General features: G+C 40.1%; 1 protein-coding gene across 4 annotated transcripts; it reads right to left on the minus strand.

The window, feature by feature from the left end:
- Window positions 1-2,994: 2,994 nt before the first annotated feature.
- On the minus strand, window positions 2,995-22,182 carry LOC148657192 (meiosis-specific coiled-coil domain-containing protein MEIOC-like). Of its 4 annotated transcripts, none has more exons than XM_088643112.1 (8): window positions 21,807-22,182; window positions 13,973-14,083; window positions 12,939-13,108; window positions 12,386-12,487; window positions 8,501-10,256; window positions 6,996-7,130; window positions 6,470-6,650; window positions 2,995-4,942 (listed from the first exon to the last, which is right to left on the minus strand). In XM_088643112.1, the coding sequence occupies exons 1-8, from the start codon at window positions 21,897-21,899 to the stop codon at window positions 4,638-4,640; spliced, it is 2,853 nt and encodes a 950-aa protein (XP_088499238.1). In that variant the 5' UTR covers window positions 21,900-22,182; the 3' UTR covers window positions 2,995-4,637. The 4 variants fall into 4 exon arrangements, with proteins under 4 accessions (XP_088499238.1, XP_088499235.1, XP_088499236.1 ...); XM_088643109.1 differs by lacking the exon at window positions 21,807-22,182 and adding an exon at window positions 21,407-21,703; XM_088643110.1 differs by lacking the exon at window positions 21,807-22,182 and adding an exon at window positions 20,033-21,342.
- Between the last annotated feature and the right edge of the window lie 355 nt (window positions 22,183-22,537).

Below are 22,537 nucleotides of genomic sequence, written 5' to 3' on the forward strand. Positions count from 1 at the left end.
CTGTTCACTCCCGAGACAAAAGAATAACCACAGAGTATATTAAATATTCTTCCCTGCCTGTTTAATAACAAGTACAAGCTTTTTAATTTTTAAATTAGATTGCTGCCCCTGATTAAACAAAAGTAATGTTCTGGTAAAGCTTATCCACATTTTACCAGACTCAGAACAGCACAATAGCTGAACACAACACTCAATAAGGCTTAAAGCGTCATACAAATATTTATCCACTCACATTACAAATGTTTGGACCTTAATACCAGTTACCTGATCCTATAAAATTTTAGGCTCAAATTACATACCAAAGGCATGACACAGTATATTGAATTTCTCAGTCTGCATTAACACAGGGCACAGTACAACCATATACTTATATGCATAGTTCTAAAACTAAATTTAAGGTTACTACCACTGTATTAAAACGAAGGGTAAGCTAAATAATAAAGGTGTCAAAGTCTGTCAGTAACATTTGTCTTATACGCATTATATCTCTAGTGGCATAAAAAGAAATCATGACATTTCATGCCTCCCTCTGGCAACACTCCTGAGCTCATGGTATTGTTCACATGGAATCCTAAACCAGACCACAAATATTACTTTTTTTTTTTCTTCGACCACCCAATGGGGAAAAATCATACTAATGTATGCAACACCGGCATGTAAAACCAAGACTAAATATTCTCTTATTCTATCCATCTCATAATAATGGTAAAACCTCGGCATTAATAAGGATAGACCTTTTAAAATTACGTTTCCTAGGTAACAATGAAAAAGCACTGTTGTATAAAACAGTTACAGCTTTCTCATGTAACCCCATATATTATCTAAAGAAGAAGAAACCGTAGTAAAGAGTTCTGGAAATGGAGGGTGAGTTTTCAATTAAACTCCCTTCTATCAACTTGACACTTTTGATTAGGCGACTCGTAAACCAATAAAAGTTTTCTTGGTTACTGGTTGGCTGTTCTCAATTTAATCTCGGACCGTAGAGTTAGGACTTGATTCTTCACCAGAAGACAAAACCATGAGCAACAGTACTCAAGACTATTTTGTGAACATCGTGCCTTTAAGTGAAATGCATTACACGCCAATCCAATAGCCAACAATAAATGAATAACCGATTACAAATGTGATGTCAAATCTATAGTATTTCTAAATCTTTAAGGTTGTTGTTTGCAGGTGCTCAGGTTTTAACTTTACATTCTATGTCTTTCAAGTTGGAATGTAAACAAATTTAATGAAATATCCTGCATATTTAATACCCCAAAAAATGATATTAAGTTTTAGTTGCGCGACTTCTGACACTGACAGAAACTGATGAATAAAACATGGAAGAGTGTACCGAAATATATTTCATGCATGAAACAGGTGGATTGCTACTAAAAATTAAAAAACAGCAGCAACATGGATAACTTAGAAATCTAATAAACCTAGAAAAAAATTGGAGTACAAAGAAAAATAATAACTTTCAAGGTGTCTGTATGTTTTCTCTGCATTGCAGTACCTTATTTTTACAGAACTAAAAGGTATCTCCAAATAAGAAACCAGTCGATCTGTAATCAGACTGGGATGATGACTGCTATTAGACTGGCATTTAAATGTTTCGGACACTGATCACGGCAATTCTATGCACAAAATAACTAATACACTAGAAAATATCGGTTTTATATAATGTACATTCACTGCAGTTTCTCTGAACCACTTAAAATAATAAAACAGCAACCAACTTTGTTTTAAATAAAAGTAACAAAATTGAGTCAATGGAAAAGTGTGGAATGGATTATTCACAGTTCTTCACCAAATCAGGAACAATATTGAAAGGCACATTTACCATATAATAACTTACTCCAAACTGATTAAAATTAATAACACTTTCCAATGGCAAATTAAACACATCTGACGGTACCGATTACAGAGCACCCTAACGTACAGACCTAATAAACACATACATTCAAAATATAACTTCATAAACTTTGATCCTACAAACTGCTATAAAAAAAATCATTGTAAACAAATTCTAATTTCAAAAGCACAAGGAAATCATTTTATTGTAGTCAATACAGAACTTGTTATATCAACTTAACTCTAATCTGTTACAACTTCAGCCAATTTCTATTTAGAACCACTTCTAAAAAAAAAACAACAGTAAACCTTACTTATAATCAAACCATTATAGTCCAGTTTTACTAAGGGCAACTTAGACCATCTTGGAATCCCTTACTGTAATCTAAAGTACTTACAATTCCTATGATTTTAATCCATTTCCAGTTCACCCCCCATATGATTCACAAGAAGAGCATTCATTTTAAGGACTGACCTAACTAGTTCCTTTGAAAAAAAAAAAACAGTAGTGGCTCAGTCAATTATGCGGTGCTTACACAGGTCTGTATTTCAAAGTCATCATGATACAAAACTGAATCAGAATGGTAAGATCATATCAATTCAACAACTGCCAGTAACAGATCTGAAACAGCGAGGCAAGAGAGCTAACCTCATTCTTTAACATCCTGATGTTATCTTTTGGAAAGTTCACCATTTGTCTTGCAGAATTCTAACCTTTACCCATGTTCAAAATGAGGTAGATAAAATATCTTCTTGAAAATAAAATAACAATTATATAATGGAACAAACATGAAAAGAATAAGTTACCATCACTACAATAACTTAATTGAAATGAATGAAGACTAAAAGACTAGTGATTATATCACCACAGAAAAGGAAGAAAAAAAATTACAGTAGGAGCGCTTTGCGCGTCTATAAAAGTGACTCTTAAGGATAACTGAAGTGCAGATAACAGTTCAACCCAGAGAAGGTCTCCCTTTGCCTTTGCTAAATTCACTTTCTCCTTTCCTTTCAAAATTAAGATTTGAAACACCTCCCAATTAACACTTCAGCATTCTTTTATTGTTAATCTTATACAAGACTTCCAAATCCTGATATTTAATATTTTTAAACTGCAAATATACTGTATGATGGACATAGGTTCAAACTACACATACCAACTGTTGGAGCAATTTTATTTAAACAAATCTCAATTCATGAAACAATTGTTAAAGCATTATGTTTTTAACAGAGTAATGAATGAGTTAAGAAATTGACCTGTTAATTATTTAGTGCTTTCTTTATCTCAAATTTGTTTTTGTAGTTTTCTACATTCACGTTTTAGTTTAAGACATAGAAACCTAGTGATTGTCCAAGCCTAAATACAAAGGCTTACTGACTACCTCTTACATACTGCTACATTTGAAACTGAAATAAAACAAATTAATAACAAGTTAAACAATAACAGCTTTGGTAACTTAGTATAGTTAGCTTTCTGAAAACATCTTGCACATATAACCAAAAAACTAAATATTAAATATTTCCTGAGTAAATCGTTAAATGTGATCTAATAGCAAGGTTTGGCCAATGAAAATAATTAAATATTACACTAAAAAGATTTTATATAAACAACTTAATCAGAAATAAATATTGAATGCTTCTTATAATCCCTTAAAATGACGTTAAATATAGATGAGCACACACTAAGTACATATAACGGTATTTTGACTCACCAAAAGGTATTAGTACCCAAAAGTCAAAATACTCCTGAGTATCATCTTTTTACCATTTAAAGTAATACCACATGTTGATCAAAAACAACACCATTTTAACAACTGACACTTATGAACTGTTAATTTCCTCCTTGTGCTTCAAAATCATTGAATACTCAATATTTTCCTATTGTGTTAGGCTACTTTATAATAATCCAAGAACATTTTCACTTAATACACTCAGTGAATGAATCAGGAACGGAGAAAAGTTCTGTTTTCTACTCAACATTTGTACTGGATAATAAAAAGTGCAAAGTTAAAATTAAAATATTTCAGTAAATAAAACTTTAAAAACAAAAAGTTACCAGGGGTTACATTCATTTAATAGCAAAACATCAAACTTCTTCTTTTTGGCACTTGAGTGGGTTGAGCACTGATTAACTGCACACTACTGTACAGGACTATCTTTGGATATATATATAAAGTTGAGAATTTAGTTTATTAAAAGAGAGATTTGCCCTTCCCTTTTAATACAGAAAACTAAAGTCCCTTAAAACTAACTGATAGCACCTGCAAAACAGGACTATAGCCACAGCCTATACTTGAACTTTACTTCAATCCACTAAAAAAACATTTAATGGTTTCCTTCAGTATTTTGTTCCTACTCTTACAAAAAAAAGATACAAACAATACATAATACTATAGAGGAGCTGTACTAGAGAAAAAGATGCATGTAAAAAAATGCTACAAAAACGAGAACATATAAAGGCCTGTCGGAAAAAACCCTTGCAAGCGAATAACCAAAAGGTAATGAATCAACCTTCTCTTAACACCTTGAGGGAAAGAAAATCCAAAACTCTGAACAAAACAGAAGAAACCAAAGATTTTGTAATTCATTTTGAAGATGTTCAGAAAGTTGGGGGGAAATATTCACATCTTCTCAATTATGAACAATGTCAACATGGGAAATTCCAAAACACTGACCATATAGCCTGAAGAATGAAGACCCCCAGACCTAATGCATTGTTTTTTTTCCATTAACAGCATGAGATTTTCCCCTGATCTAAAACTACCCAAGCACATCTGACACACACAGGACCCCCGTCTTCATTACTTGTGGGATGCTCTTGTGTCTTGCTTTGCCTGCGTCTCCTTGCCTGCCCCTGAACTCCCCTCCTTCTGTTTCTCCTCTTGCAATTCCTGCGGTTTGTCTCCCTTGCTGTCCCCAAACCCCTGTACCTCTCCCTCCTCCTGGTTACAAAGCTCCTGCAGAGCCCTCTCCAGCTCTGCCTGGAGCACAGGCAGGCCCACACCGCTCTTCGGCAGGGTCATCTGGAGGGCGCACCACAGAGCTGTGCGGCCTTTACGAGTAAAGGCGGTCAGCTCTTTAATCGCAGCTGCAAGGGCAAGAACATCTGAAAAGACACGAGACACATTTCATCACAGGCATGAAGTGGACTACATATTTACCCCCTATGTAATTAACTGTATTAACTGTTGCAGTTCTCCTATAGTAAACCCTCAGTTTAACAGACTAGGTGATAACAGACACCCCTTCTCCCCTATTAATGTCTGTTAAATCACAAATGAGGTTTTGTCAGCCCAGAAACGGTATTATACCAGACAAATAGACATCCGTTACACACATGCTTTCTGGAGCCTTTGTCTTGATTGCAATCAACACAATCAATGAAAATTGCCCATTTCCTTTCATAAATATACAAGCACTTTATTTAGTGAGTCATAAATATACTATATAAAAGTTTCTAAAGTATACAAAACAAAATTACCACAAATTTCCTTTCTCACTCCTCCTCATGGACTTACAGCTGCTGCTTTATCTCCCTTGCAATCTGCTCAACACCTTGACCAATACACACACACACCTGTTAGGCATTATAAGACAAACCCTAGTGAGCCTGTAATTCTGCTCTCCTGTCTTTCTTCCTCACTCAACACATCTAGGGAAAATGGTGGAGAACCTCTGTAACATCATGAAAAATTATTTACACACACACACACACACACACTAAACAAATGTCACACCTGACTTACAGAAAAGTCAGGATCTGTAAAGACTTGAGGTATGGAACCCCTACGCAACGTGGAAGATGCGGGGTGGGATAGCCCTTTGCCGGGGACGGCGAGTTAAGCAGGGGAGAGTGTAACGCATACGGCCATCAGGGTGTGTAAGAGCTGGCTTACCAGAGCGGTGACATCGCCGCCCTTCCCTATGATAGCAGGACCATAGCCAATGGGCTGTAGAGAGATCTCTCTTTGGCTCACCGGGCTGGGTCCCTGTTGAGTGACGCGGGAGTCCCGGGTTCGAGCCCCCGACGGTGGGGGGCCGACCTAATGCGGCAAGGGCGCCTGCCTGAACCCCCGTTGCATTACATTGGTAAGATGTGCTGCAATCTTCCCAGCTGTCAGAAGTTTTTCCTCAAAACCTATTTCTGCTAAATTACCCCAGCCAATTTCTTCTGAATGAACAGTAAACATGAACCAAATGCATAAATTCGATCAATTCAGTGCTGAAGACCAAAACCAACAATCATGTTTGTAACTATTCATAAAGTATGTTCTTAGCCAATTACTGTAACTAGTATAAATGTAAAAAAAAAAAAGGAGAGTATCAGAAAATCACTTACAGCCCAGGAAATGAAACTGTCTAACTGCCTAGTTCCTACATACTGCTACATTTGAAAATGAAATAAAACAAATTAAACAATAACATTTTTGGTAACTTAGAAAGTTAGAAAGCCAACTATACTAGTTAGCTCAGTAGCCACTGTGCTATTGCTCCACTACAAGAGTGCACTGTGATGTAGCAGGGAGGAGTGGTCATGCTTCTATCAATATGTCAAACAACATGTTATTAATAAAAGAATGACTGCACAATAAGGTACAGACTGCATATTGAGTGGAACAAGCCCAACCCCTACCTTTCTCAACATTAGGTCTTGGTGTTCTCTGTTTATGCCGGTTAGCAGCACTCAAGATCTCATCTTTGCGGCGGGCCTGTGTGACGTGGATGGCCTCCAGGTGGCGATCGAGAGCGGTGGATATGTTGGCATGTAGAGGAGCACTACGCAGACGTTCCATCTTCCCAATCAAAGTGGTGACCTGGAAACACACAGGCAGAAGGCGGTCTTCCAGACACTCATCGCAAACACTTCCGTACATATAGTTTCAGCGCTAGAGAATACTTAACTGAAATGACTTGCTAAACACACAAAAAAAAATATTTTTCAGCCTCATTTTGCAAAAATCAAGCAGTATACCATAAGAGACTGGGAACATTTCTGCTGTTAAGCTGAACATGGATGATTTTAAACAGGTCATACTGTACCTGCATTGAACAAATCTTAAACGATCTTGATATTTACAAGTCCCTTAAGCCAGGTCCACTAACTGGAATTCCTTTTCCACCCACAGGCATACATGTTACCTGAAGCACAGATGGCTTACCCTGGTGTGCTCCCTAAGCTGGTCCACAATCAAGCGGTCCACTCTAGAGGGATTAGCAGGCAAGCGAGGGACAGGAACTTTGTTGGAGCTGGAAACACGTTTTCCTGGAAAGTTTCTGGCCAGATCAGCTTCTGTCTGAAAAGGTGAAAGAGACACTGCAGACCTGTCCGATAATCTCTGTATCTAAAAAACATTTCCACTAATGTTTCTTTTCCCATCAGAAGAATGTTACACACTTCATATCTTTGAGGAACCATCATACAGAAAGTGTCACAAATACGTAGTGAGAGGAAGTGTTATACCTTGCAATCCCTCATTTCAGAAGTTTTTCAGCCCATTTTATATCAAGGATATGGTCAAGAATTTAAGTGACTACTTGACCAATATAAGATATAGGTCACTTCAGAGACATGGACCACTTTGATCAGGATAGTGGTACTGTAGGAGTGCAGAACAGGCAGAGGTTGTGTTAACACAAAAGTCCTAGATACAAATTAAATCTACAGGACAAAGTATTTTTGATTTTTAAACATTTTCCACAGAAAAAAGTGTACTAAGCAAGTTAATAAAAACGCATATCGCCATGCTGTGAAGTTTTACACAAAGTAAAAACTAACAGTTCTTTCAATAGTATTTATTGCACATAAAATCAGGAGTGTTCCAGTTTTGCTGCTGTCAAGATCCAGCCTTCTGAAAACAGATTTTTCTAGCTGTTTTTTGAACCATCAACAGATCTGAGCTCAGCAGCCGAGCATTGGTAAAGAACACTCACGTATATTAATGCACTCTACAGCAGGACACTCCAAGAAAAGCCTTGGTTGGTAGCAGGTGTGGTCTTAGTATGTCAGTGACAGAAGATAAAATACATATAACCTGTACAAATGTAAAGGTGAAAAGTAGGCAATAGCAACTTATTCCAGGGAAGTTCTAAGAGAACATTGAATGGCTAAAGCCCACAATGCCAGAACATTTGAAGTGAAACCAAACTAGATGTACAATATCAACCATTTCTCCACAGACGACCTAACAGCTTTTAGGAATTACAAACCTTAGCACAGTGAGCGTTTTCCTTGGGAATATAAAAGTGTTGTGGCTGGCAGCATGATTTTGTAGTTTAAAGAACCTATGTATACACAGATAGAAGCTAAACAAAGTTTACAATTAGCACAAAACTCAAAAGTGAAGTTACAAGCAACCAAATACCATCCATTGCACTTATTCTGCTTTATGTAAATGTGAATTATTTTATGTGAAGAAAATATCCTTTATAATGAAATACAGATTCTAATGGATGGACAGAAATTTATGACATGAGCAATCACAAACAAATGCTTATGCAAAAACCTAATTCTCAAATCAAGTTTAAATTGCTGAAACACTAACATCAGGAAACATAGTGCAGTTTTTGGCCCAAATCTACAGATGTTCATACAAGTAACCATAGGCCAAATGGCACTATTGCACTAGTAATCTCTAGTGTTCTACAAAAACACTAGCTAATTTACCTTCTTCCTCTCCTTCTCCAGGGATCTCCACTGGTCATAGCACACTTCCAGCTGCACATGGAGCTCACTGGTGGGGCCGCTGCGGTTCCTCATGGGCCGGTACTTGTTGAAGGGAGGGAAATAAGGAAGATGCACATCTCCACAGAACAGCTCGCTGACGAAGGGGCTCAGATGATTGAGATCCTCCAAATGGAGCCGATCCATGAGGTGAGGGAAAGGAAATACAGAGGAAGGGAAAGGGAACCCAGCACCATTGCCACTGCCAGTATGGTGGCAGAGTTGGGAGAAGTTAGGGTTTTGTTTAAGGTCTGGCATCAGCAATGGAAAAGGCAGTACAATAGGAGAGTTGACGTCTGAGACGCTGCCAGCACCTTGGTCTGGTTTTCTGCGGTAATTATTGTACTGGTGGGGTTTAGAGGTTCCAAAAGCATTGGGCTGAGGGAAGCAGTTGTTTTTATTGACACCCTTTCGATCATGGGTGTCCTGTTCTTGCCTGTTGCAGAAGCGGTAGTATTTCCCAGCCTCCTCCCCTGTGGATGACTGGGAGGTAGGCCTCCAATCATCAGACTGGCCATTATGGTGCTCTTTGGTTGCTGCTGCATCCAGTCTGGGATAGCTGCCAAACTGGTTGTGCATCATGTTTTCATTAACTGTACAGCCACGCCAAAGACCCGAGTGGTTTTCACCCTTCCTGCCCCTCTGATCCAGTGATGCTGGGGAGGAGCTGGGAAGCTGGTGGTTGGAGCCAAGAGGGAGCTGGATGGGACAGCTCTCGCTTGACAGGCTGGACACTTGGGAGCTTCTGCCTGTACCTTTCTCCCTCGCGTACCGCAGGCTGTGCTTCCCACACGGGCTCAGCACATCTCCCTCGGCCCTCAAGGGACCACTCTTTGCGGAGTGAGGGTGGTCCTCATTGTGGAACGCAGCATTCATGGCTTGGCTAAAAGGAGAAGGATAATCCAGGGAGTTAAACAGGCCCTGACTGAGGGGCTTCCTGTTCAGAGGGTAGCTGTCCTGAACATTCAGGTTCAAATCAGGAAGCGGCTTCCAGCTCCTGCTCCCATTCACTTTCATGGGCTGCTCAGCGAAGTAATTCTGAGAGGGGGGGAAAGTCATCTGAGACAAGGGCCCATTGTGATCCTCGTATCCCTTAATTGAGTTTGTCCTTGGCTGAGAGTCCAGTGCCCAACCGCCTTCAGGCTGCGGGCTATTCCGATCAGTGGGAAAGCTTGCTTGCTCCATTTGGCCCACTTGCTTGGAAAACTTGTCTTGCCTTTGCTCCATTTTGAACTCCCTCTGTATAACTGTGTTGTTACTGTTGCTGCGGTTGTGAAACGCGTACATGCCAAAATCCCGAAGTCCTTTCTCATAGCCCCTGTTCAGGATCTCTTTATTGCTTTCCCGCATGAAAGGCTCAGACTCCTTCTTGCGAGAGACAAAGTCTTCCTTGTGCACAAAAGCATTGCTATTGTACATGGGATCCTCAGCATAAGACCTCTTCGTTAAATAAGCGGACGGATGGCTCGTAATGTCAGGATCCTTTTTGTCACATGAAATCCAGAAGTCTCCAAGGTTGAGGCCCTGGAATCCTGGATAAATGCTTTCCATCTGATTTTCATTTAACTTAAGGAAAGTTTCTTGATAGGAGTTGTTCATATCACTAGATCCATTCTGTTCCAGCATGCTCTTCTCTGGATGGTCAATACAGCTACTGCTGTCTGCCGGAAACGATGGAAAAAACCTGGAAGATGAACTCCTAAATAAAAACAATTTTGAATATTTAGTTTAGACATGTATTGTCCCGTGGTAACTGCATGTTTAAGAGAATTATATTTTTGGACCATATAGCTGGGCCAAGAATCATATAAACCGTCACAGGACACTGGTTAATAGTCTATTTTTTTAAATTAATTCCTTATAATTATATAGAGCTTTTCTGAACACTCCACTTAAAGCTCTTTACAGCTAATGAGGACTCCCCTCCTCCACCACCACCAATGTGAAGCACCCATTTGGATGATGTGATGGCAGCCATAGTGCACCAGAACACTCACCACACACCAGCTATCAGTGGGAAGGAGAACAGAGTGATAATCCCCATCTATGAATTGGCTTCATTAGGAGGCCATGGCATGATATGTAAAGGCCAATGGGAAATTTGGCCAGGACGCCAGGGTAACACCCTTACTCTTTTTGAGAAATGCCCAGGGATTTTTAAGGGCCTCGGTTTTACGTCACAAAATAGTGTCTCCGTCATTATACTGGGGCATAAGGACCCACACAAACTGCAGGGTGAGCACCCCCTACTGGCCCCACCAGCACCTCTTCCAGCAGCAACCTTAGTTTTTTTAATTAGCACATCAGAAGAGATCGAAATTGTACTTGGAGACATTCTGTATTTCTAATAGCCTTGTCATACAGGCACACCTTAGCTGAGCTCTCACAGTACAAATCATTTCACACTGCTCATTTTGTGAAGTCCAATCAGAACCAAAACTTGAGACCTTGGCTTTACACGTTACCTGCTACTGGCTCAGGGTTGAGCAAAGCTGGGTGCAGGGCTAACATGCACATGTTTTTCAGTATGTCACAGAATACTTGTAAGAGAGACATAAAACAATGTTTCTTCGTTCTATCATGAAATGCATGAACAACTGAAAAATGGAGAAATAAAATGTTGACAATGACCTTGAATTTTTCTCTGCATTATATACCATCTTTGAACATATAGAAACTCAAACATCATGTTCTACTGAACTGGAATAATAGGAGGTAAGAAATATGCTTGTGGACAATTTTCAACAGAAGAAAGACTCACTTGCTGTTAAGACAGCGAAATTGGATTTTATCTAGTTTATTTTAAAATTATGGACAAATTGCCACACTTAATAAAGAAATGCCAAGCTCCAATCTTAGAATTTAAAAGATGAAACTGTACATTATTTTTTACATAAGTGAGAATGTAGATTGCATAACAGAGTCCCAGGACCTAACCCGCCCTGTCTAATTCTTAAGGGAAAAACTGACTTATCTGTTAAGTCTTACACTGGAGTATTATTGTAATGAAATTGAGAATAGCAGTGGTTCAGGTATTGATCACCCTCCATTTCAGCATTCACCCCTCATCTATAAAATAATTGCTTACATTTATATAGCACTTTTCTGGACACTCCACTCAAAGCGCTTTACAGGTAATGGGGACTCCCCTCCACCACCACCAATGTGCAGCATCCACCTGGATGATGCGACGCCAGCCATAGTAATGAAGCCAATTCATAGATTCATACAGGTGAAAGCCTTGTAAGCATGTAGTGTTTGCTGAGGAACACACCTCACCGATAGAAACAGAAACTCCAGCATGGGGTGGTTTTGTCTATAGTGTATTCAAAGACTAATGGCTTAAAGGTGGGAGGGTCAGTGGAGATTTCTTCTTTTGCCCCCATGTGAAATATGACAGCCAAATTCGAGTCATCCATTCCTAACCAGGTGTGTATAGCAACAATAACGAGCAATTGTACATCAACTACAGCTGAAGTATCTCTTAACGTTCTGCTCCAACCCGGCCTATCTAAAATTTCCCCTGTAATTGGTGAAGTTATTACTTCTTGCAAAAAGCTGTTATACAATTATTAATTGTAGTTTTGAACAGTGTGCAAAAAATGAAGTTGTACTGGGTTGGCTCAGCAAAGTTTTGACCTAGCTTGGCTGAAGTGCGCCAGTGTCAACAGGATATAACAAAACGGTCCAAATCCGACCCATTCACAGGCTGCAGCAGGACTGATTTTTCAAAAAAAAGTTTTGGATTTTTTGTTTTTAATTTGGAAACCTGAGCACTGGTAATTTCATTGGGAAAAAGTTCTTGGAAAAATGCTCTGTACAATTTACCAGTCTTGAAGGTGTTCTGATCCATTTGGTTCTTCCAAGATACTTGAGACCATTCCAAATAAATCCGGGCCATTTCCAGAGTAGGAGAGGTTAACCTGGGGTCTACAGAACACAACACTAATCAGTCAGTCACACAATAACATTACACAACTAAACCCACTCGTGTTACCACTGTGCTGCCTTTGTTAATTGTTCTTTAAGAAAAGGTCTGATGAGGTCATATGCAACTGAACAAATAAAACAAATCCCATAGTGAGAAAATGCATCTACCCAAACATAATTTACAAAAAAATACCTTTTTTATCAACACCATTCATATCTAAAGACTAATCATGTCAACAGAGAGTACCAGAATATTTAATGAATGTCTAGAAGGAATAATTATAGATTTGTTTCACAAAAGGAGTGAGAAAGTTCTCCGTAAGACCTGTTCTGACAGCACTTCATTGTAATGGGAAGAGTTCCTCCCCCCCCCTCCCCCAACTCTGTGCTTTTCTCCTTAATTAATTAATGTTTTTCCTCAAAAAGGTATACAACTGTTACAATTCATTACCTGGGCAGAATGCTGTCCTGAAAGGCAGCTGAGGGAGTGCCATCATCGGTGAACATAGACCAGCTGTTGTAGAGCAGCGCTGGGTCCAGTGCTGCATTACTAATGCAGCTGAGGGAGGCAGGGGGCAGCACCTGTGTGTCCATTTTATCCTTTTTCAAGTTGATCTTTAGCTACAGTACATACAAAAACAGCATTGAAACCTAAATAACTGGTCGATACAGTTTTAAACTCTGGGAATAATAACCACAAACTAAATCTCGACCGATGTAGAGTGGGATAAGAGCTTTTTCTTGAGAGGAAAAAAAATCCTTCAGTTTTAATTCTAGCTCAAGGTAGAGATGTACATCCTGACCCATTAATCAATGGAGGTGGTTCATTAGAAAAAAAACTCATTCTAACTTGAATTCACTGTGAAAACATGAGTGCAATGCATAGACAATCTCCATTTTCTGTTAGCACTTAATCTGAAAATCTTAATTCTTCAAACTGTACAGGTTAAAATCTTTGACACCAAGGTATTCTGTAATATACTAATAGATTTTGCCCACAGGCTCACCATTCACCAGGCTGTGAAAACAATTGCTATGATCTACAAGTAAAGGTAGCTTAACATTACACACAGCCCATTCCATTACTCAGTTCTCATTTCTAAGTGATGATTTTCCTTTAACTGTTTTTATACATTAAAATTTTAATGTGGCTTAACATCTGAATGTTTTTAAACTATGCTACTGTACATCTGAAACTTCAGACCATTTTGATAGGAAAGGTTGAGGCGCTGTTCAGCTTTCATATTATCATGACGGATGAAGACATTTGTTTGCCAATGCTTTGCAATGTTCTATTCTACTCCTGAATACACATTAAAAACTGCTGAAAAATCACAATATGATTATGCTCTTAATCGAATTTATAAAATATATCGTACACACAATGTTAAACCAGAGGTCCTACACAAATTCTATGATTTCTAGAAACCTCTTTGCATTTAGAGAACAACAAATCTCCAAACATTAAGGGTATGAGCAGATTACCTGTGGCTTGTAATGGTTGGCCATCGTCTCCTGAATACTGCAAGATATGGACTCACAGTTTGTACCATTGCAGTATTCATAAGATTCCAGATTCTTCAAGAAAGCTTCAGCCTAAAAGGATGATCAACATTTTAGTCATTAAGAACAAAACAAAATGTCCAAAACACAGGAATTCAGATCTCAGTGTCCCTCAACCAGTGGCTTGATACACACCAGCAAGTGGTAAGCTGCTTAAAAGAGGGTCTTTGTGACCCATTCTCCAATATAAAGTCCAGTGTAAATATTTTGCTTGCTAGGACTTGATCATTGTTGCATTATGCAGTTGTCAATCAAGTGGAGTTCTGAAGTGACCAGACAATTCTGTCCAGCAAGACCGATTGGTCTGTTGCACACAAGTAGCAGCAGCATGAAGCATCAGTTAGGACACTGGACACAGCACAGCAGGAGTGTCCATTGAAATCCCAGGTCACAAAGCTTTTGTACTTCTTAAATTTGTCTTAATATTTCTGCACCCGTCACAACTCAGTGGGAACAGTCTGCCATGTGGTATGGCCCATAAACTGTAAGCAAGAGCAGAACAGAAGTTTTCTTTGGTGTACAAGGCATGACTTTCTCTGAAGGAAACTGCAGGCTTACTGAAACTATCATCAGCTCAGCCAGCTTCAAGGAATCACAGGCTATGACTGCTGAATAAAAAAAATTAATAAATCAAAGTGCCAGAATGTATTTTTCATGTCTTCGGAGAATCACATGAGCCAGCAGCTATATTACCCTGCAACTCACAACTGCCAACCCAGTGAAGCTCAGCAGGTGTGAGCCTGGTCAGTACCTGGATGGGAGACCTCCTGGGAAAAACAAAGGTTGCTGCTGGAAAAGGTGAGAGGGACCAGTAGGGGGCGCTCACCCTGCAGTCTGAGAGTACCAATCCTCCAGTATAGTGCTGGTGACACTACACTGTAAAAAGGGCACCATAGTTCGGCTGAGACATAAAGCCAAGGTCCTGACTCTCCGTGGTCATTAAAAATACCAGGGTGTTTCTCAAAAAGAGTAGTGGTGTAACCCCAGTGTCCTGGCCAAATAATTCCCATCTATGAACTGGCTTCATTACTCTTCTCCTCCCCACTGATAGCTGATGCATGGTGAGAGTATTGTGCGCACTTTGGCTGCCACATCATCCATATGGGAGCTACACATTGGTGATGGTGGAGGGGACCACCCATTAAAAAAAGCATCATATATGTGTAGGGCTAGGCGACAATTGAACCGACATTAAGAATCTCTCAACGGTCTTACATTGCTTATTTCAGTATGCTCAGTAAAAGCTTTCCCCACTGTGTGTTTTCATGAACGGTCCCCTTAAAAAAAACGACAGCACCCAGTTGTTATATTCAGTCGCATGCTTCTGCTTCGTCCAACCTTCATTCTTCATTTAAAACACAAAGAACCGTGCCGGGCATGAGACAACACGAGCGCTTATGCTGAACCCCAGTCAGGCAGTGATGACTCAAGCACAAATGAAGACAAGCTGGTATCTAAAAAAAGATGCAGTGTCAATCGTTTGGTCATATTTTGGCTTCAGGAAACCGCACAAAGAGAAGTCAGATGTAAACTCTTGTCGGAAAAAAAACGTTTCTGCGCCCAAACGTAACACGAGCAACTTGTTCCGTCACTTGAAACACAACCATGTCGTGGAATACGAAGAGTGCATGGCCAAAAAAAAAAAAAAGACTGACAAGCACATTTATGGCTGAAGTGATTCCCCCAAACAGCTGTCTCGAACGCAAGCATTTACTAATGCCACTCGATATACAAAAGGTTCACGCAGATGGAACGAGATAACTAATGCCATTACATACATTATTTGTAAGACACCGAGATAAGATGAGGTGTGTGCAGCTTTAATAGTTTTGCCTATTTAAAACATGGTCTTTCAGCATATCATGTAATTATATCATTTCAAGGGTTTCAAAAACAATTATCATTAATTTATCATACCAAGGTGAATGTGTGAAATTATCGTGATGTTGACTTCCGGTCATATCACCCAGCCCTATATATATATATGTGTCAGGATATTATTATTATATCTAGGAGAATGTAATGAAACTGATGCTCTAATTGTGGAGGAGGACTGACAAGCTGGTAAAGATGTTCTATAATAATTAGGTAGGACAGTTTGAAGAGATAAGTCTATACTTTCATCCACTTTCTGTCCACTTCTCCCAGTTGAGGGTTGCAGGAGAACCACAGCCCATCTTTGGACAGCAGGAGACAACCAGAGCACCTGAAGAAACCCCCCCCCCCTGCACACAGGGAGAACCTGCAAGGCAGCACGTTTTCTGTGCCACCCGATATGTCTATACAACCAGGCAAAAAGATGGTCTTATATACACTATCTTAAGAAAACGAACTTGCATGGAGGCAAAATAAGATCAGCCTACTGAACCCTGCAAAGCTCTTTGTACTTCTGAACTGGTTTCCAAATCTGACCCCAACAAACTACAGCTTCTTCCACTCTCTTTAATACCAGACATGCGAGGAGGTGTTTCCACAAGTGAGATACAGTATGCCTGGCCCAAGGAAACCAGTACTGTAAAACAAACGCCTTGTAACTTATCTAAAGTTGACTCGGATACAAAGCAGGCTGTGACCCGACGTTGCTGCCCGACAGGAGAGGAAAAAGCACTGCAGCACGCAGTGAGCTGGAGGAGAGAGGCTTCACACTTGTCTCATTACACAAATCGCAAATAGAATCGGTTTCAGAACGTTTTTCATAGCCTGTATGGAACAAGGTTTGCAAGAGATGCATACAGAAGGCTTGATGATCACAAATCATGAGGAGGACCAAAAATATTAAAAGCATGTGGTTACATCATACTGTGTATGATGCACATATTAGCACCTGTACTGGTACTGTGCTGTTTGCACTATGTGCTGTCTTGGCTGTATTATAACGTCTATTGTCTAAATTTATTGTCCATGTCTGTCTGTCATTTGTGATATATATTTTTTCTCTAATGCTACTGGGTATCCCTGAACGAGTAAGCATTCCAATACACTTTTTGTATATGGCAAATAAAGAAATCTTGCATGGGTGTCTTTGGTTTTATGTTGGCTGAAGCCAGTTTGTCACAATTACCCACACATTATTCAGTATACTCCACCTCTCCAACACTGAAGTAACATAAGCAAAACAAATATCAGAGATCGCAGACTCAGTTCTGGCGTTTTCCCCATGTTCTCAGTTACACAGTAGGTTTAATTATTCAATTAGCTGCTATGCATCTAACCAGGCTCCAAGAGTATTCATAGGTACCTGCACCTAGAATAAAGTGAATGCCTTGTTTAATCAACCAGAAAAGGCCTAAGAAAGAAAAGAAAAATCCTGTTTAATTTAGAAAATAATTAGATTCAATTGACTATTCAGGCTGAAACAAAAACCAGAAGGCACAAAGCAAGGCTTTCCAGGAACTGAGCTGGCACACCCTCATCTAGGATTGCCCTAATCACCACTTCTCTCCTGAAACGTGTTCTCAGTATTACCATTTCTTTCTCAATCCAGATCTTTGAGACAGAGAGGGATCACTTAAAATAGATGCAAACCTGTTAAAACATGTTAATTGCTAGATGAAATTATTTTTTTCCTCCAACCGGACTATATCAGAACGCCAGGAGCAAACCACATCACTAAAATCCAAACCAAGTCTTTGCCTATTTTAAACATTTTACCTGCACATTACACAATAATTGGCATAATGGGGAAAATGTTTTAATTGCGCTGGGAATACATGCCAAGTTATTACAGAAGTCTACTAACACCACGCATAAGATTTAAACACCATTGTACACGGACTTCTAAAATAACCTGTGCCTCGCACAAATACACTGACTCTTACCTTAACTTTGAGAAGCAAGTGCTGATTTACTATAACGGTTTCTTTTACACTGTGTGGTATTTGCAACATTTCAACATGATCCAATCACACAAACCTGATAAACATACTGGCCGTGAATTACATTTAAGCTTAATCAAGTGGGAAAAAAAGTATTTTTGCTTTCTAAATTAGTTGTGGTTTTTGCATGATCTGGCCTTTTACAATCAAATTAACCCATTAATTTGCCATCAAATCAGTGACAATTTATTTTAATAAGATTAACCAATTATGCTAAACTCAGGGGTGGGCAATCACCGTAACTATTTTAGCACAGAACAGAACCTGCATGGTGACATTTTATGTACTTTTCTTCAATAAATGTGCAATATACTGTACATACTACACTAGTACCAACAACAAATGTTACTAGTATGTAGCCATTGACTGTACTCACAATCCCAGTCGCTTTCAGTCAAGGGAAGAATCTAATTTACATCAATATGCACAGGTGTAGCTTTATCAATTGTCAAAGGGTGCGTGGTCATACTACTATGTTGTGCAATCTTGGGGTCAGTTGTAATGGTACTACACACGAAACATGAACATTTGACAACAGCCAACCGGCATCAAGTCTCGAGAAAGGCTTGTATTCACAAAAGCAGTCATGAAAAAAGACAGGAGCCACACAGAAAGAGCCTTTGCCATTTGAAATAAGTCATCAGCTACAAGAAGTCATTCAGCCCATCTGGCCTGTTATGTAGTTAATAGTCAAATGATCCAAGGACCAGTACACAAATTCTAGAACGCGTCTGACTAGTGTCCTCTAGAGGGAAGTAGTAGCAACAGCTATTGCTTGGATTTCTTTGCAATTGAGAGGATTTCTAAGACGTCGCTGGTGACCGATTCCAGCAGGCAATAGTTGCACTTGAGATTTACCTGGTGCAGTAGTTAAACAAAGTATTTTTTTTTTTATCAGTCAGTGCTTCAGCTCACCACTCTCAAAACCGATTTTATGATCCTCTGCTCGCATTACTGGAGGGGAAAGTGTGGCGCATGAACATTATTTTAATTAAAGAACGGTTTGGATCTGTACATGTTATTTTTTTAAACTTTTGGCGAACCATGCCGATCGTTTCTTTCTCTAACGTCTTGAAGGGCATGTTTTAGCTCTCCGCTGTTGCTGCTATTTGAACCAAATATGAGGTCTGTGGATCGATTTACACTTCTAGGCCGGTGGAAAATGTCGGAAGGCACCGTGGATCAGAAAGTTGCGATTCGGCACCAGCTTCAGAACAGATTTAGTGCAAGCTCCAGCTCTCTGCCAAACTTACTTTCCATGAACTCCAGCGGAACCTTTACAGTTTCACACAGCCGTGCTTTCTGCCCACACATGCATTAATAATGTTTTATACCGCGTGTAGGTAATTAAAGACTTCGGCTTCATCTTGGTGAACAGTTTTAACCACACAGTATCCATCAAGATCGCCGTCACTTCGCCTGTTTCTAAATTTGTCTAACAGGTTAGATGTTCTGGGGGGGATTCGTTTTATTTTATTAACCGTGTCGCTGAGTAATTAAATGATGACCCGTACTTTACCAGATAGAAAACCACCTCAGGAGAGATACACACGTCAAACGCTGAAAATCCCAAATTACGCAGAAATAGATTCTTATTCGGAAAAACAGATTATCGAGTGAACTACCAATGAACAACAAGTTGCATACTTTGGAAAACAGGTCTTTCAGCTGCCAATAATGTACTCGGTACACACCTGCAACACGGTACGCGTTCTTCGTTAAAAAGAACTTTTCGTGGGGTGTACATCGCTAGTTGCCTTAAAATCGATGCACTGCAAAGCCGTCCACGCCTAATCGAGTTGCAGGCAAAGAACTAGGGAGCAAAACAAGTCATGTGGCAGAGAGCCATTTCAATCGCATCTTCACAACATCCTTGGTGCAGCGGTAACTGAATACAATATTGTGCACAGTGATGAGCCAGGCACTCGTAAAGGCACGTTTCGCCACCACACAAATAGTAAATGTCGGTTGTGCAAAGAAGGGCTCTAATGTTGATCCGGTTATTGACATTTGAGCTGCACGGTTTAGTTCTGCAAAGAACTAGAATTCCTCGCCGTGACATCCTACCCCAGCGTTAAACGCGGACGCGTCCCCACCGGTCACTTACGCTGCTTTAATGGCGGTGCAGCTGGTAGCGCTCAGAGGCGACGGCGGCTCTCCCAGCGCTCAGCGGACTGGGCCGGACAAGCCGCCATTGGCACCAGCCGGATCCTCTGCAGAGCGGAGAAGGGAGTCTCGCGGCCCGCGGCTCCGGCAGGGCAAGGCGTGCGCGCGCAGCTCCTCGCGACCGCCGCCGCAGAGGCGCACAGCCGGGAAGGGCCGAGGCAGCGCGTCCCCCCGGACCCCCAGCTCCCCCTCACCGTCTCCTTCCTTTTACCGACAAGCTCACAGAGCCCTGCGAGGGGCTGGTTTCTGGAAATCGTTTCTTTTGCAGCCTGCGTAAGTTTTTCGAGGTTGGGGAAAACTTCTTTTTCTCGACAAATGACGCGAGCAAAACCAAGCAGCATTTAGGGGGGACAAACTCAAACCGATGATTCTGTGGACAATTGATACTCTCAGCATATGATTAAAAAAAATCGACAGACAGGTGTTATAAGAAAATTCCTAAATTTGAAAAAAAGTTTGGGAATGATTTGTTTCCCCCCTATTGTAGCGTAACTTCATATCTTTTATTGCCGCTTTTCAAACAAATGACTGTAGTTCAATGCCATTCTTGCGCAAGTGTGTCCAAGCTGAGCCGAGGAAAGCAGGTGTCTGCTAGTTTTTCTAAAGGAGCTCATTGATCAATTTAATAATTTAAAGTGCTGGTGATTAAAAATAAAAGGAGACATACACAAAGATACCAGTCCTCCAGGACCGGGCAGCCCTTCAGTGTATTGTGAGGTTGTTTTCCACTGCAATTGGAATTATCTACAGAATCTGTTTTGGACCGTTTTCAAACCCCGCGTATAAAATAATTTAAATCGAATAATCCTGGTCACAATGATGACAATTTTCAGAAAATGAAGTGATGACCAAATGGAGGTAAAAAGAGTTATAGTCGCTCAGATCAAAATAAAAGGCCTCCACTTGTTACAAACGTGGGTGTCTTTATATTAAATATATTTAATTCAGTAGAAAGACAACACAATTGAAGCGGATTAATACTAGACAAACAGTACTTGATTCTAGCTTCAGGGTAAACTTGACCGTCTTTTGTGGTGCGGTGCAACCTAGGTAGCCAGCTTACTCTTATAACATCCTTTGGCTTTATCCAACATGTAAACTTGGCGACCAACGAATTTAACCTTAAAAAAAACTCAAAATTCATACACGATTTTACCGAAAATCATAAGTCACCTTAAAGGAAAAACTGGCAACAGTGGACCACATAAGATACACCATTTCTGAGTATTTAACGTCATAAACAAAAAATCATAATTCATAACTTACCTAATGTAAACAACCTCTCAAGATGGAAAAAGAAAAGTTTTTAACTCACCTCCTGTAACTCGCACATTCGGGTGATGTCGTTTAGGAATGCGTACTCTTCGTTACCATCTCTCACCGTTACACGTACACACACTCGTATTGTAATGAAAACGTTTCCTTCCTTCCCAAACTGCCTAAATCTCAGGTCTGATGTCTTGAGCTTCGCCCCGCCGCACTCTCGGACCCTGACAACCCGCCCGGCGCGCGACTGCTTTCTCGCGGCCACCACGCCCACCCCGCCAATCAGCTCCTTGAGAAGTAAAAACAACCAGAAGCCGAAGTCTCCACTTAGATACGGGGCCAATCAAAACCTTTATTTAACGGGCCAATAAGAAAGTGTCCGTCCGTCCCCCCCCCACACACACACAAAAAAGTGGAGCTGCTGCCACTTGGCAACCGGAGCAACGAACCATGATTGGCAGCCGCGGTGTCAAGTCACAGGCCACGCTGGATGGGGCGGGGTACGGGATGTCTCCTCCATGTTTCCTGGGGACCAATGACATTGGTGCTGGAAAGGCGCGCTAACAGAAGCTGAAGAAAACAAAAATACGCTTGAGTCACCATAGTAACTGTCTCCGCGGTAACGTGGAAAGCCAAAGTACTTGACAGTGGCCGAGTTTGAGACTGTTGACTCTGGAGCAGGTTAAGTTGAAATGAACTTCTTAGATAAGAAAATGGGAGCGAACACAGAGAAAAGGCGGCATTTCTTATCGGTTCAAAGTATAAAAATCGTTTGGTTAAGTTCACAATAATAACGTTTAAATTCATTATGAGAACAACTAGCAACGTATTTGTATCACTAGTCATCATAACTTAGATAACATCAAAACTATTTTATATAATTTTATATAAATAAAAAGGTTTAAGATTAAAACTGTCGTACGATCTCTCATTCCGACTTTTTCCTAATTTAAAAGCGATCACAGAGATCTGTTACTCTTTTTTTTAAAGACACCCTTAACTGTTGCTGTTTTTTTGATACCCGAAGAAGGCTCTAATGCCGAAAAGTTGTTTTTCTTGTCTTTTCAGCATGGAATAAACCTTTACTTGTTCCTTCGCACTCATTTTAAAAGTTTAACGAAATAATCTGAAAATGTAGAAAGTCTCATTAATTCACAATAACAACGAAATATAACCATGC

The sequence above is a fragment of the Lepisosteus platostomus genome, chromosome 8, assembly GCF_059453375.1.
Source record: "Lepisosteus platostomus isolate fLepPlt1 chromosome 8, fLepPlt1.hap1, whole genome shotgun sequence".
Lineage (NCBI taxonomy): Eukaryota > Metazoa > Chordata > Actinopteri > Semionotiformes > Lepisosteidae > Lepisosteus > Lepisosteus platostomus.

Coding starts and splice junctions, on each gene's coding strand:
- LOC148657192 (XM_088643112.1), bottom strand. CDS start 21,899: ATGTCATTGGTCCCCAGGAAACATGGAGGAGACATCCCGTACCCCGCC. Junction 7,131..8,500: donor TGGAGAAGGAGAGGAAGAAG/GTAAATTAGCTA, acceptor TCACCTTTTCAG/ACAGAAGCTGATCTGGCCAG. Junction 4,943..6,469: donor AAGACCTAATGTTGAGAAAG/GTAGGGGTTGGG, acceptor GTGTCTTTTCAG/ATGTTCTTGCCCTTGCAGCT.